At 47.5% G+C, this 17,568-nt stretch overlaps 1 protein-coding gene across 1 annotated transcript; it reads right to left on the minus strand.

Annotated features, from left to right (window-relative positions):
* Positions 1 to 263: 263 nt before the first annotated feature.
* LOC106799922 (RNA-binding protein 14) lies at positions 264 to 9,221 on the minus strand. The gene is made up of 3 exons (XM_004437674.3): positions 8,782 to 9,221; positions 1,923 to 3,387; positions 264 to 1,149 (listed from the first exon to the last, which is right to left on the minus strand). The coding sequence occupies exons 1-3, from the start codon at positions 9,116 to 9,118 to the stop codon at positions 942 to 944; spliced, it is 2,010 nt and encodes a 669-aa protein (XP_004437731.1). The 5' UTR covers positions 9,119 to 9,221; the 3' UTR covers positions 264 to 941.
* Between the last annotated feature and the right edge of the window lie 8,347 nt (positions 9,222 to 17,568).

The following is a 17,568-nucleotide window of genomic DNA, read 5'->3' on the forward strand; positions in this document are numbered from 1 at the left end:
TTGGTGTGATTCATTCAAGTTGAGGGCTGAAGAAGTCCAAACAACTTGGTCTGGACTCTCCAGTCCTAAAGATGGCAGACTAGCAGGACGACGATGAGCTAACTCCCTCTGGGCAGCAGGGAAATCATTCTTATTCCCCCATTCAAACCCCCTTCCTCACCTGCCCTGAACTCTCTGGCTGCCTTCCCTTTAGCTGTCATGTCTTCCTGGATGTCAAACTGGCTCCTCTCAAACTGAGTGCAATCAAGACAATGACAACCAGGTTTCCAAACTGCAAATTGCCCCAAGTTTTATTTGTAGTCCATACAAAAGGGAAAAAAAATTAAGGTTTTCTAACACCACCTACTTGGGGAGATGGGGAAGTGGGACTGTGCCGCTCAGCATCAGCTAGAACATCAGGGGTCAGTAGGGATTTGGACATATACCAACTGACTGTCCCAACAGGAACTCAGTCTCAATACAGTCTGTAGAGGGACAAAGTCAGGGCCCCCTGGACTGCTGGCACAGCTTGGCGCATAGGAAATGGTTAAGCTAAAACCCTTTCCTGGCCTCCCTCACATCTAAAAAGAAAAAGGCGCCGCCGACCTCAGCTGCAGGTTGCTTCCCCATCCAGACGACCTTAAATATCGCGCACAAAAATAAAAGGGAGCCAGGAAAAAATAAAAACATAAAAGAAATTCCCATCCCAGGGAGATGGGAGGCAGGGGAGAGGGGAAACCGCAGATCTAGAGCCAGTAGCAAGATATGCTGCTGAGGCGAAGGAACAAAGTAGATTACTGCCGAACACTCAAAAGGATTGACTCCTGGGGAAGGCCCACATGGTAGGGGGGATGAAAAACCGCAAATGGGAGAGGTATGGGCCAGTGGTTATAACCTGGGTCTGCACCCTACTCCACCTCTCCTCTCCTTCCCTCCCTGTGGTGCCCCATCCCAGGATGGCCCTACATGCGGCGCTGGTAGCCAGAGTGCATCTGAGCTGCCCGCAGGTAATCATTATAGGAGCCCGAATAGCGTGCGTAATCGGAATGGGCATCGGGCAGGCGACGGTAATCCAGCGAGGACTTTGTCGGCGAGCGGCGGAACGAAAGCTGCGACTCTGATAAACGGCGGTAATCAGAGAGCTCGGCTAAACGCCGGTCGGAACCATACCTAGTCGAGAGAAGAAGACAGTTGGTGAATGAGACAATTGAGGGGAGGGCTCCAGGTGGGCATGGGGGAGATGCCAAGGGGGATAGGGAGGGTGTGATCAGATTGGTCTCCAACAAACAAGATTTTGTCAGAAGGCTCATCACCCTATCCAGGGCAAGAAATCAAGCCTAGTTCAACTCAGTGGGAAACCAAGCCCACCACTGCAGCCCTCCCTTCTGAACTGGCCAAGGTGGGTTTTGGTGTACATTCCCAAACCACGAACAAAACTATCCCCTCCGGGCCCCGCACAGAAAGACCTTGATTGTTTATCAACAGAACGGCGGACGAAAGCAAGGTCCCCAACTTCCCACAGAGTGGACGCACCTCATACTCCTTGCCTTCAGCCAGGGAGTGCCAAAGGGACTACTCTTTCAAATCCACCCCCACCAAAGCCAGGACAACCATGTAACAGGCTTAAGGATCCTTGAGACGGTGGGAAAGGCCAGGGGCCACGATCTTGCAGGCAGTAGCTCCAATGGCATTTGGGCTAGCCTAGACAGGTGACACTTTTCCCAGCCTGACTAGCTGATACCACCCCAGGCTGAGCATTATGCTCCACCTGAACCCTGGTGACCAGGAAAGTTCACAGACATCACCCCCCTCAGCCTCTGGACATCCCACGGGGGTAGAGAAGACCAAGGGAGGGGCCAATGGCTCCAGTTTCCCTCCCATGCCAACCTCAGCCCCTTGCCCTAAGCCCCAGCTGGGGGCAGAGGCGGGGGGGCATACAGTACCTTTTCGACATGGCGACAGCCTTTTTGTAGGGATCGTCGTAGCTGGCCCGGGGTGGGGAGAGGCGGGTACGCTCATAGGGCGGCGGGGTGCTGTTGGCGTTGGCAACGGCCCCCTGGGACATGGACAGGTAGGCTGCAGACGGCTGACCTGCCCCATCGTAGGCATTGCCCGGCTGGCCGCGGTAGGAGGCAGCAGCCTGGGGATGCTGCTGGGCAGCATAGGATGCAGCCAATGAGGCTGACGACTGAGTGCGGTAAGGAGCTGCCAGGGTGGCAGAAGGCTGGGCCCCGTAGGCAGCTGCTGCACCATAGGAGCCAGTGGCCGCAGCAGCTGACTGAGCCCCATAGGAGCCTGACAGGCCCATTGATGCTTGAGCCCCATAACTATTCAGTTGGGTCTGAACGACTGGCTGGGCCCCATAGGAGCCAGCCATTGGCGTAGTAGCTTGTGCAGCATAGGCGGCTGGCTGGCTGGCATAGGCAGCAGCTGTAGCTGGCTGTGCCACATAGGCAGCAGGCTGGGAAGAGTAGGAAGCAGCCTGTTGTGCAGCATATGGGGCAGACTGGGCATTGTAAGAGGCCGAGGGTTGGGCATTGTAAGAAGCTGCCTGGGCCCCATAAGCTAGTGAGGAGGCTGCAGATTGGGCCCCATAGGAGGCTGCCTGGGCCCCATAGGAGCCTAGGGAGGAAGCTGCTCCCTGGGTGTTGTAGGAGGAGGCAGCTGCACGAACCCCATAGGAAGAGGCAGCCTGTGCGCCATAAGAGGATGGCTGGTTACCATAGGAGGCAAGGGAGGAGCCTTGAGCCCCATAGGAATTGAGCGAAGAGGCCGCGGCTGGCTGACCCCCATAGGAGGAGAGGGCCGAGGCTGAGGGCTGGGCTCCACCATATGGGCCAAGCGAGGAAGCTGCAGCAGACTGGGAGCTAGGGCTAGCCAGCTGGCCCCTGTATGGGGCCCCAAGGGAGACAGAGGGCTGAGCGCGGTAAGAGGCTGCCTGGGCTGTCATGGGCTGAGTCCGATAGCCGACACCCAAAGAGGCAGAAGGCTGGGCCCTGTAGGCAGCTCCCAGTGACACTGAGGGCTGGGCCCGGTAGGTGGCTGGCTGGGCCGTCAGAGGAGCCACGTAAGAGGCTCGGGGAGGTGAACGGCGCAGGGGGCTGCGGTCGCGACCAAAGAAGGGTGGTGTGGGCTGACGGGCTTGCCCATCAAAGCCACCAGTGCTGTTGCCAAAAGCCTGCTGGTAGTCGAAGGTGGCAGAGAAGCCACCAGTTCCAGGGAATGCCGTATCCCCAGCCCCTGGTTTCTTGGTCTTGTCCCCAGACTGGATAGCCAGGCCAGGCCCCTTCTTCTGACCCTTGGTTGAGAGTTCCACGTTGATGCGCTTGCCCTTCACTTCTTTGCCGTTGAGCTGCGCGATGGCGGCTTTGGCATCTGCTTCCTTCTCCATGTGAACAAACGCGTAGTCTGATAAAGCAGCAGACAGAGGGTTAGCAATTAGGGGGGCAGGGCATGCTACCCAGTGGGTCCCACACTGGACACACCAACAGCACCCAGCTGTTGCCAACTACCTCCAGGTCTCCAAACCCTCCTATCCAGGAGTATGTCATAAAATGTGGCTCCCATATAACAAAGCTCCTGACTGTCCCAAGTAGACACCTTTGCCTATGGCCTTCTCCCCATTCTCCCCTTGCCCCCTGCTACCTCACCCAACTTCCTGGTGAGAGAAGAAAAGAGCAAAGATGAACTGCAACACGGCATAAAAATCTTCATGGCTCCTGTAAGTATAAGCCAGCAGACAAAACACAGAAAAGCTTCCTGGATCACTCAATTATTCAGTATTCTCTAACCCAAGGTCACCAAACACTACTGCTCACTTTTGAGGCTTAACTCTCAAACACTAGAAATGAACACTTATGTTTTGATAAGACCAATGTCTCACCCCATGGTCCAATTAAGGCAAGACAGCTAGACTACAATGCACAGTTTACGAAATCCCTCCACTATGATCTCTCCTTTTCCTACAAAACTTCCCAGTTTTCAAAGCACTTCCGTACACAGGACCTCATTTAGGCCTCACAACAATCCTGTGAGGTAGGCAGAACAAAGGATCACTATCCCCATTTTACAGATGGGCAGACACACTCAGACAACTGGCTTGCCCCAAATCAAAACGTGTTAGAGCCAGGAACAGAATCCCATCTCTCCATGCCCCTACATTATCGAGTCTATCCCTGAGAAGTCAATGTATAAGACAGGACTGTGTAATATGGCTAGAAATTTAAGCTTAGAAGGGGAGAAGTTGGACCCCATGCAAGCCAATGAGGTGTGGGGATGGAAACTAAGCCTTCTGGCTGAGCTCAGGCCCAAGCCCCCTCCTCCAGGCTACATTACATCCTCCACTGGCTCCTCTTCAAGGGACAGAGGTATACCTTACCCCTTGGGCTCCTGTTCACAGAGCAGACTATCTACAGGAAAGATTTGGTTTCTCAGCTCCAAGACAAGAAGCTGCAATTACTGCAGCTAGCAGGCTCTGCAAAGCAGATTACCCCTGGGGTTCTCATTCAGAATCTGAATGAGTTGTGGTGGGACAAGATCGAAGACAGAATGTTGATCTCAAAGTCCTACTCATCTACCACACAGAACAAGAACATTGCAGGAGGGGGAAGAGTGGGAAGAAATTCTTGTTCACATCCAAACTCACAAACCACAATGGTGCAAGCAGGATCTGAGGAACAAGGATAAGACCACGCTCATGGGAAATAAGGCCATACACTTAACCCCATCTGGACCTGTGTCTACTTTAAGATGCAAGTCCAAGTACCAGGACCTCATCTCTCTCCCATCAGTTCAGGAAATGAAGAACTACCCGGATGAGATTACTAAGGTTCCCTTCTTGTAGATAAGAAATCCTTGTAAATGGTCTCTAAACAAGTGTCCAAATTTCTAGAAACTTTCATACTAGGATACCCTCTCTAGCTGCTCCCACAAAACAAATCATTTTCCTGGATGTAAGGCAATACCACCAAGCCAACTCTTACATAAATGAGAATAAAAATATAATCAACAGGTAGAAGTCAGAAGTATGATATAGCACAAGGAATCCTGGGCTAGGAGCTAAAAGGCCTCAGTTGTAGATCCAGTTATCACTGACTTGCTATAAGCTCTTAAGGAACCTACAGTCTATTTCTCCATCTGACAAATCTGTCCTACCTACCTCAGAGTTAGGAGATTCAAATGAAGAGATAACAGTGCCTTGTAAAGTATAAACAATAAAAACTTATGATGATTATAACTACAGGCTTATTTCCCCACAGAATATTATCTATAATAAAACACAAGAGATACAATGCCATCTATACATGCAAACTTGGAACCTGCTAGAGATGACAGAACAAAATGAACTATAACAACTCTCAGTCCTCACACCCTCATGACCAGAACGTGATTCCTATCTACCAAATGAGAAAAGCCAAAGTGTTTCTTTTGGCCTAGCCACAGGGCACTAGAACCGTCCTCTCATCTCTCACCTCCACTTTGGGTAGAGTGAGCTAAAAATAGATGCTGGTGGTCAGAGATCTCTCTAAAAGCAGAGGCTGAGCTGACCCTCTGGGAAATGGCAAAACCATCCCGACAATGCAATGGCAAGCAGAAAGTAGGAGCTTGTAGGCAGATTAAGGGGAATGAAAAAAAAAAACCAAAACCCTCCAGGCACTGTAAGGGAATATTAAGGAACCATACTATGTTCCTGGCTAATCTATCCACAAATCCCTGAGACTAGAATAAGCTAGGAAAAAAAACCCAACAAAAAAAATTTCAATGAGTTTACAAGAGCAATAGGACATCCCCACTGTCTATTCCCTACTTAGCTGCGTTTCATTAAGAGACCAAGTTTGTGAAATTTGAAAATTGAAATTTCACATGTACAATTCAATTGACCGCCCAGACTAGCAATACAACTGATAAAAAAAAAAAAAAGCCACTGCATACAATTATAACGAATTTATATCAGAAAGTTCCTAAGCCTGATATTGGAGGAAAGTCTGAACAGGTTGTCCAGCTGACTCAATCACATCAGGGCTAACTAATCCTTTGTGAGCAGCTAAACCCAGCTCCAGCCCCGTCAAAGATGCCCAGGAACCCAACTACTCCTAGAACAATTAAGAACAAGCAGAGATCTAGAGAACTCCAGGGGCCCACCTGCCTGGAGAGCTAGTTCATTCAAGGAACAGTGACTTCTGAAGGAAATTCACTGCACTTAAAGGGACTAGCAAACAACGTTTTATAGAGAGCTCCTAATGGTCTGGTGGCATCACAATTCCTCCAGTACCAAAGTTAAGAGAATCCAGAAAAATAAGTTTTCCTATTCTGAGCAGACTTGAAACTACAAAGCTGTGTATAACAGGAAAGAATAGCCACCCACAAAAAAGAAGAAACAGTTTCCATTTCTGCCTGTCAGACCTCCCCTGAAGTCTAAATGGTTCCTAAAGCTGTCAGCCACTCTCAGTTTTCATCTTTGAACACCCAGTAGAATGTAGCTGTAGAGAGTGGTTACAATCCACTGTTGCTATGGAGACTTTTACTCTACAAATCAAATCATATCTAAGCTCCTGGGGTAACCAAGCAACTATGTTTTTTCCCCTGTGAAATAAAACAACTGGTTGTCCTGTGCAATGCCAAGATTCTGTGCTTTTCAAAGACCTGACAGCCAACACAAGAAGACTCAATCGAAAGCCCACTCCCAGCCCAAGACATGAGTAAGCCATTTATAGAGCCAGAGCCAGTCTCTTCTACTACATTCGCAAGTTAAATACCTCAGTTTCCTTCACCCCAAAGAGACAGAAAGGCATCAGTGGAGAATATAACGCTCAAATCTTTCCCACAGTTCCTGACATCAAGGTATATCACAAGCTCTGTTACATATTAGCGTGACTACAAATAACAGCTGACTACCACATCCTGAGGAAGTCAATGCATTTCTGCTAAGGGACAAAACGCACAAAACTTTCGCTCTAACTCTCACAAGGAGTCAGCCAGGAGTTCTAAAAACCACACGCAGTTATGTATTACCCTGCCCCCCCAGTGTCACCTGGTGTCGGTCCTGAGCAAATTCAAATTTTGGCTTTCTCTACCACCTGAGAGCAAACTTCTTGACCAATGAGTTCCATGGAGACTGTCCCCTCAGATGCTAGTTTCTAGACTCCCAATCTAGTAGCCACCGTACCTAAGAACCACAAAAGCATCGTGGTAGGTCAACTAAACATAGAACTCTCATAATGAGTCATATACCCCCATCCATTTCCTGGCCAGGTGCCCAACTGAGGCCATTCTCACTCTTTTCCTCCAAACAAAAGCAAAAATCCATGCACCATACAGCCTGCCTCAGAGCACCCAGCAGGGAAAGCCCGATTCTGGGTAGTCATGCACTTGCATAACCTGAGTTGAGGAAAATAGAATGCAGTATTAATGCAGAACAAGGGATGGCTCCTAGCAGCAGAGACTAGCACCCTTTACACTTTCCTCAGTTACGGAAAGGACAAGGCCCAAAAGATGTGCCCTTCCAGGACAACAAATAAAGTATCTCGGTGGAAATGAATAAGCAACTGCACCCACATTTATTTCCTATCCTCAAAACTTCTCACATAGGGTAGGTATGAATCCAACACCAACAGTAGGGCAGCAGACACTCCCAGGCTGCACCCTTGAAGACAGCAGGGCAAAGAACTGATCGGTTCCGGAGTGGAACAGAGACTGGCCATATACACAAGGGCTGTCCCACCAAATCTTGCCAACATAAAAGGAAAAGAGCCTGGGGATAAGAACCCAGACTATGAAAAAAGTCAACTGGGTCCCAAAAAGAAAATCGGGCCTAAATTATGGTTACACATTTTCTCGAAGAAAAGGCAAACTAGGGATCTGCCCTGAGGATTAGACTACTCAAGCAAAGACGACCAGGAAGTAAATATGTTTAACCAAAGTTTAACGAAGCCCTCTCACACGCCCCTATCCATGTCCCCTTCACCACCGAGTTAGTCCCCTTGCAAAACCACCAAGCTATAAAAGAATGATACTGCCCTGGGGCCAGGCTTGGTAAGTAAAGGCTACGGAGAAGGAGCCTTCATAAAACAAGCCTCCTTCCACATGCGAAAGGTCGGGGGTTTCCAGTTTTTATATGTAAAATCGAGCCCAAAGAAAAACACCCAAGTTTGAGGGAGTTAGAAAGCGCAGAGTTGCCACGTCTAATCCACCTAACAATATTGAAAGGCCAAAGTGGTTCGGAAGGGGCCCTCCTGTACCCACGAGGAGACCCACGCCACACAATACTAAAAGATCCCAGCCCGAAAAACGTCCAAGGGCCCCGTTACCTTCCGCTCGGGAGCATTCACCGGGAGGGAACACGAGGGTGGCCTTGGGGCATCAGCCCCCACCTTTTCCCTCTTCCCTTGCTCTGACCGACGTCTGGAGAGGAAGTGGGGAAGTGGCGAAATCTTCCCCGCTCCACGATCCGGCTTGTGCCCGTCACTTCCCAATTTCCGCTCGGTGCCAGGCCCAGGAGACCAGTGGAAGACGCGCCCCCGGTACACTCGCAACTCTCAGGCGCGTCCCCGGACCCGTAGCTCGGCTCCCAGCGGCCGCCGCACCCACCCAGAGCCGCTTGCTCCCATTTGGTGAATGGTGCCTGGACCGCAGGGGAGGAGAGTGGCTCTACCCAACGCGCCCCCAAGACCTCCGACCTCGCTCCCGCGGACTCCCCCAGTCCCCCGCCCCAACCGCGCAGTGACCGACCCCCGGGAAAGGGGCGTGGCTAACAAGCAGAGTGCCCCGAGCGCGCCCGCGCCCGCGCCCCCGCCCCCGCGTTACCTTTCACCACGTCACACTCGATGACGCGTCCGCGGCGCTCGAAGAGGCTGCGCAATTCCTGGCTCGTGCACGCAGCCGACACATTGCCCACGAAAATCTTCCATGTGTTAAGAGGCCGTGGGCGCGACATCTCCACCACGAGCGCGCGCCCCGGCCGCAGCTCGTGGCCGTGCAGGGCCTCAATGGCGCGCAGCGCGCCCGCGTTCTCGCGCATGTGCACGAAGGCGAACTGTTTCATGACGGCGCAGCTCATGACCGTGCCGTAAGGCGCGAAGAGAGCTGCCAGCTCCTCCGGCGTCGTATCCGCCCCATCGACGTTTCCCACGAATATCTTCATTTTGCCGCCGCAGCCGCCTTCCCGGAGAGCCGGGACCGCTCCTCCAGCTACAGGCGAGACGTCCGACCGACCGGTAGTCCTCCCCAGGAATGGCTGGCGACCGAGAACCCCGCCGCGCAGGCGCTCTGACCTAGCCAATCGGGGCCCACATCCCGCGCGTCCTGCAGCCAATCAGAGAAGCTGAGAGAAGATGCACTCGGCCGCAGCCAATCACAGAGGGCATGGAGCCCGCTCGTTAGCGAAGGGGGTGGGAGAGGGACGACGGCGCGCGACCAACCGCCACTGCCGAGGGGTGGGGGAGAAGGGTTAGAGAAGGGGGTACGCGCGCGGGGAGCGCCGGCGGCCGAGAGGCCTAGTCGGTGAGGCGGCCTCTGGCCTGGGTGGGGCCGGGATCGGCGGGCTCCAAGGAAAAACTTTGTTGAGTCGGAAGTCAGAGCTCCTCCCGTTCTGGCAGCCTAGGCCAAACCCCTGCCTGGAGGTGGCAGCGAGAGTGTCCACGGGAAGGCCGGGCCTGGCGGAAGAAACCAGGACAAACGCCTTCAGTCAGCAAAGGACCCGGGACTGTCGCCTCCGGGACTGTGCTGGGCTATCTAAAGGCACCTGAGAGGCATCTGCCCCAGGGAAACTCTCGTGCCACTAATTCGTTCTTTGGAAACGTTCCCTGAGGTTGCAGGTCCTGGCAGACGCTGGAGACAGTGAAAAATGAGACCCCCGTCTCTGCCCTTATGGAATTTCCAAACGAGGAATAATGAGATGTATCTCTCTTGTGTGTGCTTGAAATCTTCCACAATAAAAAGTTGAATGAAACAGAAAATTAGGTCAAAAGAACGGTCGTAGAAGGGGCAAAAGTTGAGCCTTTAAAAAGACATAAAAGAGGAAAAATTTGTAAATAAGATTTTGCATGGCAGAAGACATCAAAAACATAAATACAGGTGACAAACTCGGAAACATTTGTCTACATGTTCATTCCACAAATTTTATTGAGCACCTACCATGTGGGCAGCACCAAGGATATAGCGGTCAACAGAAAGTGACGAAAATCCCGACCCTCTTGGAGCTTATATTGTGGTGGGGAGACACAGAATAAAGAACTAAGTAAAACATATAGCCTGTTAGAGGATGATAAAGACTTGAAGTAACTGAGGGAGCAAGCAAGCCATCCTGTAGGGAAATCATTACAGCTAGAAAGTATGAGTCAAAAAGTCCTGGGGCAGGAGCATGTCTGCCTATTGAGGGAATAGCAAAGAGCCAGTGTGTCTGGAGGCAGAAACAGAGTGAATAACAGAGAAGGCATAAGGGTGGGGGCAGGGCGGAGGGAGTGTAGCATCTCGTGGGCCATTGAAATGACTTTGGCTTTAGTGAGGCTGGAAGTCTATGGAGAGCATAGGGCAGAGGGGTTCATCTGATATAATTTATTTTTCACAGTTTTATAAGTATCTTTCTGGCTACTATTGAAACAGGCAATAACAAACGGAAAACAATTGTTTGCTCAGAACAATTACCAGCACTGCAAAAATCCAGGAGAGAGATGATGGTGACATGGATCAAGATGGCTGCAGTAGAATTTGGGAGAAGTGTTCAGATGTGGGTGTAGTCTGACAGTAGCGCTAACACAATATGCAATTGGATGTGAGTTGTGAGAGAAAGGGAGTCAAATATGACACCCAGCAGCTGGAAGCACTGAGTTGCCATTTGCTGAGATGGAGAACATTACAGGAAAAACAGATTTTCAGTGGAAGACCAGAAATTCAGTTTTGGACGTAAGTTTAAGATGCCTCTAAGTCATCCAACTGGACACACCAGTGGGCAATTAGATATGTGTCTGGAGTTCAGGGCAGAGGTCTGGGCTAAAGATGTAAATGCAGGAGCCTAAAGAGTTAATATCTGTACTGTACAAAGAACTCCTACAAACTGATACAAAAAAAAGATGAGATAAATTGGCCAAGAATGCTAACTGGCAATTTTATAGGAAAAGAAGTGCAAATGGCCAATAAACAAGAAACTTCATTGGTAGTCAGAAATACAATTTCCTGAGAAAATGAGAACACTTTTCATCCCTCAGATTTGGGAAAATATTAAAAGATTTTCTCTGTTGCTGGTAAGGGTGTGAGGAAAGTACACACATATTGCTGATCATGGTGTGAACTCTACAACCTTCTTGAGAAGTATTCTGGCAATATCAAAACTTTAAAAGTGGTGAGCCTTGAACATAGTAATCCAACTTTGGAAATCTAGCCTACAGAAAACTCATCAATAAAGATATTGGTATAAATTTATTTATTGTAGCATTGAGTAGCAAGTAATGGAAGCAACCTGAGTGTTTATAAATAAGGGAATTAGGTATTGCCTTGTGATGGAATATTATGTTGCTATTAAAAATAGTTCAGAATTTATTGATATGGAAGGATGACCATAATTTAAAAGGGAAAAAATACAATGTAATTGTACAATGTTACATGTTTGTAAGCTATAGGGGGAAAAACCCTCTATATATGTGCATTTGTTTTTTCAGCATAGAGAAATAACATCAGTTACCTCAAGGGGATGAAATGGGGGTTAATTTTTTTATACTTTGCTATATCATTAGACTTTTAACAACGAGCATCTAATTATTTTATAATTTTTTTTGTGTGTGTGTGAGGAAGACAAGCCCTGAGCTACCATCCGTGCCCATCTTCCTCTACTCTATATGGGATGCCGCCACAGCATGGCTTGACAAGTGGTGCGTTGGTTGGTGCCCGGGATTCAAACGCGCGAACCCCAGGCCGCCGAAGTGGAGCATGTGAACTTAACCACTACGCCACCGGGCCAGCCCCTATAATTTCTTTTAAAGTACATTTTAAGGAGGAAAAGAGGGGCACCACTTTGATACCGCTCTGATATCTTCGCAAATCCAAGTTGCTGGCAGTACTCCCAGAGCGGGTGTCAGCAGGCTCCTAGCCACCCGGTAAGCATAGCCATTTTAAAGGTATCATGGGGGCAGTTCCTTGTTTATTCCACTAATGCTGGCAGGGTTTAGGATCAAAACACTGTGCAAGAAAAATATAATGTGAAACTCATATGTGCCTTTATTTTTTTTTTTTTTGAGGAAGATTGGCCCTGAGCTAATATCTGTTGCCAATCTTCCTCTTTTTTTTTCCTTTTTTCTCCCCAAAGCTCCAGTACATAGTTGCAGGTCCTTCTAGTTCTTCTATGTAGGACGCTGCCTCAGCGGGCTTGATGAGCAGTGAGGAGGTCTGTGCCCCGGATCTGAACTGGTGAACCCCGGGCTGCCAAAGCAGAAGGTACAAACTTAACCACTATGCCACAAGGCCAGCCCCTCGTATGTGCTTTTAATTTTTCTGATATCCACTTTAAAAAATAAAAAGAGACAAGTAAAATAATCCTAACAGCATATTTTATTTAACCCAATATGTCTAAAACACTATCATTTCATCATGTAATCAAACTGCTCAATATAAAAAGCTATTTTGCATTCTTTTCCTCGTACTAAGTCTTTGAAATTCATTGTGTATTGCACACTTATAGCACATCTCAATTTGGACTGGCCACATTTCAAGTGTTCAGTAGCCACATGTGGCCAGTAGCTACCATATTGGCTAATGCAGGTTTAATCTTCCTCTCAAAATGGCCTTTAGATCCTGAAGAGACATCCTTTGGGAAAGCAGAACTTCAACGTTGGGGATGCATCTGATTTTTAAAAATAGCCCCTGTTCTTCAGAGCCAAGTGTGGGGAATGAGAATGAGCAGGAAGATCAAGCTCAGAAATACCATCAACAAATGATGTCAGAGCTGCAAAGGATGCTGCAAAATGGCCAAGCCAGGCCAGGCCGGCCAATCACTTTACACATGAGAGACCCACTCAGAGCTGGAGAAGGGAAAGGAGTTGCCCTGGTGGTAGAACTGGGGTTATTTCACTGCTCTCTCCATTAGCCCAGGTCAAGGAGTTAGATCCATGTTCAAATCATGATTTGTCAGCTGTGTGAACTTGAGCAAGATTCTTCACATCTATGAGCATCACCTCCTTCGCTTATACAATAACTGGCCTTCCTACAAGAATTTTTGTTTTTTGTTTTCTTTTTAAATACGATTTGTTTGTATTGTCGTAAAATATGCATAGCATAAAATTTACCATTTTAAGCATTTTTAAGGGTAGAGTTCTGTGGCATTAAATGCATTCACATTGTTGTGCAACCACCAGCACATTCCATCTCCAGAACTTTTTCATCTTCCCCAACTGAAAATCTGAACCCATTAAACGTTAATTCCCCATTCCCTCCTCCTCTCAGCTCCTAACACCCACCATTCTCCTGTCTGTAGGAATTTGACTACTCTAGGTTCCTCTTCTCATATAAATAGAATCACAAACATTTGTCCTTTTGTGACTAGCTTATTTCACTCAGCATAATGTCTTCAAGGTTCATTCGTGCTGTCACACGTGTCAGAATTTCCTTCCTTCTTAAGGCTGAATAATATTCCACTGTATGTATATACCATATTTTGTTTATCCATTCATCTGACAATGGACATTTGGGTTGCTTCCACCTTTTGGCTATTGGGAATAATGCGGCTATGAACATGGGTGTACAAGTATCTATCTGAGTCCCTGCTTTCATTCCTTTGGGTATATAGTCAGAAGTAAAATTGCTGGATTTTGTTTTTAATTTAAGTATATTTTACATACGACAATCACTCTTTTTTTGTGTACAGTTCTTTGAATTTTGACAAACGTGTATAGTCACATAACTACCACCACAATCGAGATATAGACAGTTCCATCACGCTGAAAAGTTTTCTTATGCTATTCTTTTGCAGTCATCCTCCCCCCACCCCCCAGTCCCTGGTAAACACTGATCTGTTTTCTTTCACTATAGTTTTGTCTTTTCCAAAATGTCATATAAATGGAGTCATACAGTATGCAGCTTTATGAGTCTAGCTTCTTTCACTTAGCATAATGCACCTGATATTCATCAATGCCCTTGCCTGTATCAGTAGCTAGTTCCCTTACATCAATGATTTACATAGTATGGATGTACCACAGTTTATTTTTCCATTCCCCAGTTGAAGGACATCTGGATTCTTTCCAATTTTTAGCAATCATGACTAAAGCTTGCATATTTGTGCAAACAAAAGTTTTAATTTCTCTTGGTAAATACCTATGAAGCACAAGGTCGTTTTGAGCATTGAAGTATGATAAAGTGTTCAGTACCCTGTAAGGTGCACAGTAAGAAGCTCAGTAAACGGAGCCCTGTGGCGTAGCAGTTAAGTGCGCGTGCTCCACTGCTGGCGGCCGGGGTTCAGATCCCGGGGTTGCACACCGTCGCACCGCTTGTCAGGCCACGCTGTGGCGGCGTCCCATATAAAGTCTTCCTCAGCAGAAAGAGGAGGATTGGCATGGATGTTAGCTCAGGGCTGATCTTCCTCACCAAAAAAAAAAAAAAAAAAAAGTTTGCTACAGACTTCTATTATGAGTCAAATAAAAAGAACCTGTAGTATCCCAACTAGAATTTTATTAGCACCTACTATCTGCCAGGCATTCTTCTAGTTTCTGGAACAACATTCAATTAGAATTACAATGTCCTGTGTGTGCTTACAGACAAAAATAAAAATCTTCTCTCTCTGTTTTCGCCATTCCTCATATCCACAATTAGATCTCTCTCTCTGGTAACCATCCTAGACTTCCCCTGGTGCTTCACCTCTCCCCTTATTGTAGCCCAGTGACATACCCAACCCATTATGGCTGCTCCAAATGGCCTGTAATAAAAAGGAGAACTGAAAGGAAAGACATCTCTAATAAAATAATATATATCATACGAAATATTTATAATAAAATATGTCTTCTGGTCAGCTACAAATGCAGACTGATACAGGGCACTGCATTGGCAACTCGAATAGTACCATTGCCATTACCACCAGCAACATCGTTCTCCAAAATAGTGAAGAACTCTCAGTGATATTCCAAACCAAAGAACAGGAAAATTCAGTGTATATTAAAACTGCACCAAAAATATTTTGTTGTTTGTAAATAAAATTAATTAATAAATAAAATACATTAGGTTCTAGTTATAAACATTATTCACCTACAAGGATATCTGGTGGGACATTTGAAAGTTGTGCAGGATATGGGACAGTTCTTCATTGTGCCAGACTGTCCTGCACATTGCAGGTTGGCAAGGGTCCCTAGCCTTCCCCCAGTAATGCCAAGAGTAACCCCACCTAGCATTGTCACAGCCAGAAAAATCTCCCTCACAAACTCCCAAAAGTCCCCTAAGGGGCAGGAGCACCCCCATTGAGAACGACTGATCTAAACCAAATTTTGTTTTTTGTTTTTGTGAGGAAGACCAGCCCTGAGCTAACATCTGCCAATCCTCCTCTTTTTGCTGAGGAAGACTGGCTCTGGGCTAACATCATGCCCATCTTCCTCCACTTTATATGGGACGCCGCCACAGCATGGCTTGCCAAGCGGTGTGTCAGTGCGCGCCCAGGATCCGAACCTGCGAACCCCGGGCCACTGCAGTGGAGCGCGCACACTTAACCACTTGCACCACCGGGCCGGCCCCTAAACCAAATTTTGTAAACTTGAAGTAAACTTAACTTTGGGTAACTCTGAGTTAACTTTGGGTAAAAACCTATTTCTGTAATAAAGCATTCTGATAGGAAAAGTCCTTATCTCTTTGCAATGAATGGAAGAGAAACATTAGAAATTCTGTCCTGTAAACTAGAGAACAGAGCTCAGTCAAATTTACTTATAAGGCCTTTGCCTCAATTATATTAACAAACCGAAAGTTCTTTGGTTTAATAGGTCACTGTAGGGGCCAGCCCCATGGTGTAGCGGTTAAGAGCTAGCACTCTGCTGCTGGTGGCCCAGGTTCGGATCCCGGGCGGGCACCGACACACCACTTGTCAGGCTATGCTGTGGTGGCGTCCCATATAACGTGGAGGAAGATGGGCACAGATGTTAGCCCAGGTCCAGTCTTCCTCAGCACAAAAAGAGGAGGGTGGGCATTGGATGTTAGCCCAGGGCTGATCTTCCTCACAAAAAGAAAAAAAATAGTTTAAAAAGAAAAAATAATAGGTCACTGTAATAAGCCAAAGATTCAGGTCATAATCCCTGGAACATGGAAATGTTACTTTATTTGGAAAAAGGGTCTTTGCAGATGTGATTAAGTTAAGGATCTTGAGATGGGGAGATTATCCTGAATTATTCCAGTAGGTCCTAAATGCAAGCACATGTATCCTTATAAGAGGGAGGCAGAGGGAGATTTGGCACAGATAAACAGAACAGAAGGTGATGGGACGATAGAGCAGAGAGAGATTTGAAGATGTTGGCCTCAAAGACTGGAGTGACGTGGCCACAAGCCAAGGAATGCGAGCAGTCACCAGAAGCTGGAAGAGGCAAGGAAAGGACTTTTTTTCTAGAGCCTCTGGAGAGAGCGTGGCCCTGCTGACACCTGGGTTTCAGCTCAGTGATACTAATTTTGGACTTCTGGCCTCCAGAACTGTGAGAGAATAAAGTTCTGTTATTTTAAGCCACCCAGTTTGTGGCAATTTGTTACAGCAGCCACAGGAAACTAATACAGTCGTAAATTATGTTTCCTTAAAACACAGATGAAGACATTTTCACAGCATGGACTTATATGATTTTGTTCCATGGACGGTCCTCCCTGATGAAGGGCAAGAGCTTTTCCCTTTTCAACTCCCTTCCTTCCTGCTCTCCACCCTATTGTGTGTGAGCGTGTGAGGAGGGGAGGCTTGTGGCAGCCACCCTGCAACCAAAAGAGAGGGTGCTAAGGGAAACACACAGTTCAGGGTGACACAGTGTCCTGACACCATCGAGCCTCTGGACACACTCTGAATCCTCAAACCTCTAGACTGCTGATCTTATGAGATAATTAAATGTCTTAATTGCTTTGGCCACTATTAGTCAAGACTCTTGTTACTTGCAGCAGAATTCACCCTAATATAAAAATCAACAGACAACATCAAGACTGCAAATAAGAAATAGCAATACAGTCATGTTGTCTAAAAATATGGAGGTAATTCCCAGAAGAAATGGCTAAAGGAGTGGAAAGCTGTTGCCTCCAGGAAGTGGATTTCAGAAGAGATGGGACAGAGATTGCTGTTTTTCATTATAAGCCTAATAGTCCTATTTGACTTTTTAAGTGGTTACATATATTACTTAGATAAAAATAAAATTTAGGGGCCGGCCTGGTGGCATAGCAGTTAAGTTCCTGGGCTCTGCTTCAGCAGCCCAGCGGTCACAAGTTCAGATCCCAGGAGCGGACCTGCGCAGTGCTCATTAAGCCGTGCTGTGACAGGCATCCCACATAAAATAGAGGAAGATGGGCACAGATGTTAGCTCAGGGCCAATGTTCCTCAGCAAAAAGATGATTGGTCTTCCTCGCTAAAAAAAAAAAAAACTTAAACTGCTTTGAACGGTCTTAGTGAAA

This window comes from Ceratotherium simum, chromosome 34 (assembly GCF_057802395.1).
Source record: "Ceratotherium simum simum isolate JZ-2026a chromosome 34, ASM5780239v1, whole genome shotgun sequence".
Lineage (NCBI taxonomy): Eukaryota > Metazoa > Chordata > Mammalia > Perissodactyla > Rhinocerotidae > Ceratotherium > Ceratotherium simum.

Coding starts and splice junctions, on each gene's coding strand:
- LOC106799922 (XM_004437674.3), bottom strand. CDS start 9,118: ATGAAGATATTCGTGGGAAACGTCGATGGGGCGGATACGACGCCGGAG. Junction 3,388..8,781: donor CGAGTGTGACGTGGTGAAAG/GTAACGCGGGGG, acceptor CTGCTTTATCAG/ACTACGCGTTTGTTCACATG. Junction 1,150..1,922: donor GCTGTCGCCATGTCGAAAAG/GTACTGTATGCC, acceptor TCTCTCGACTAG/GTATGGTTCCGACCGGCGTT.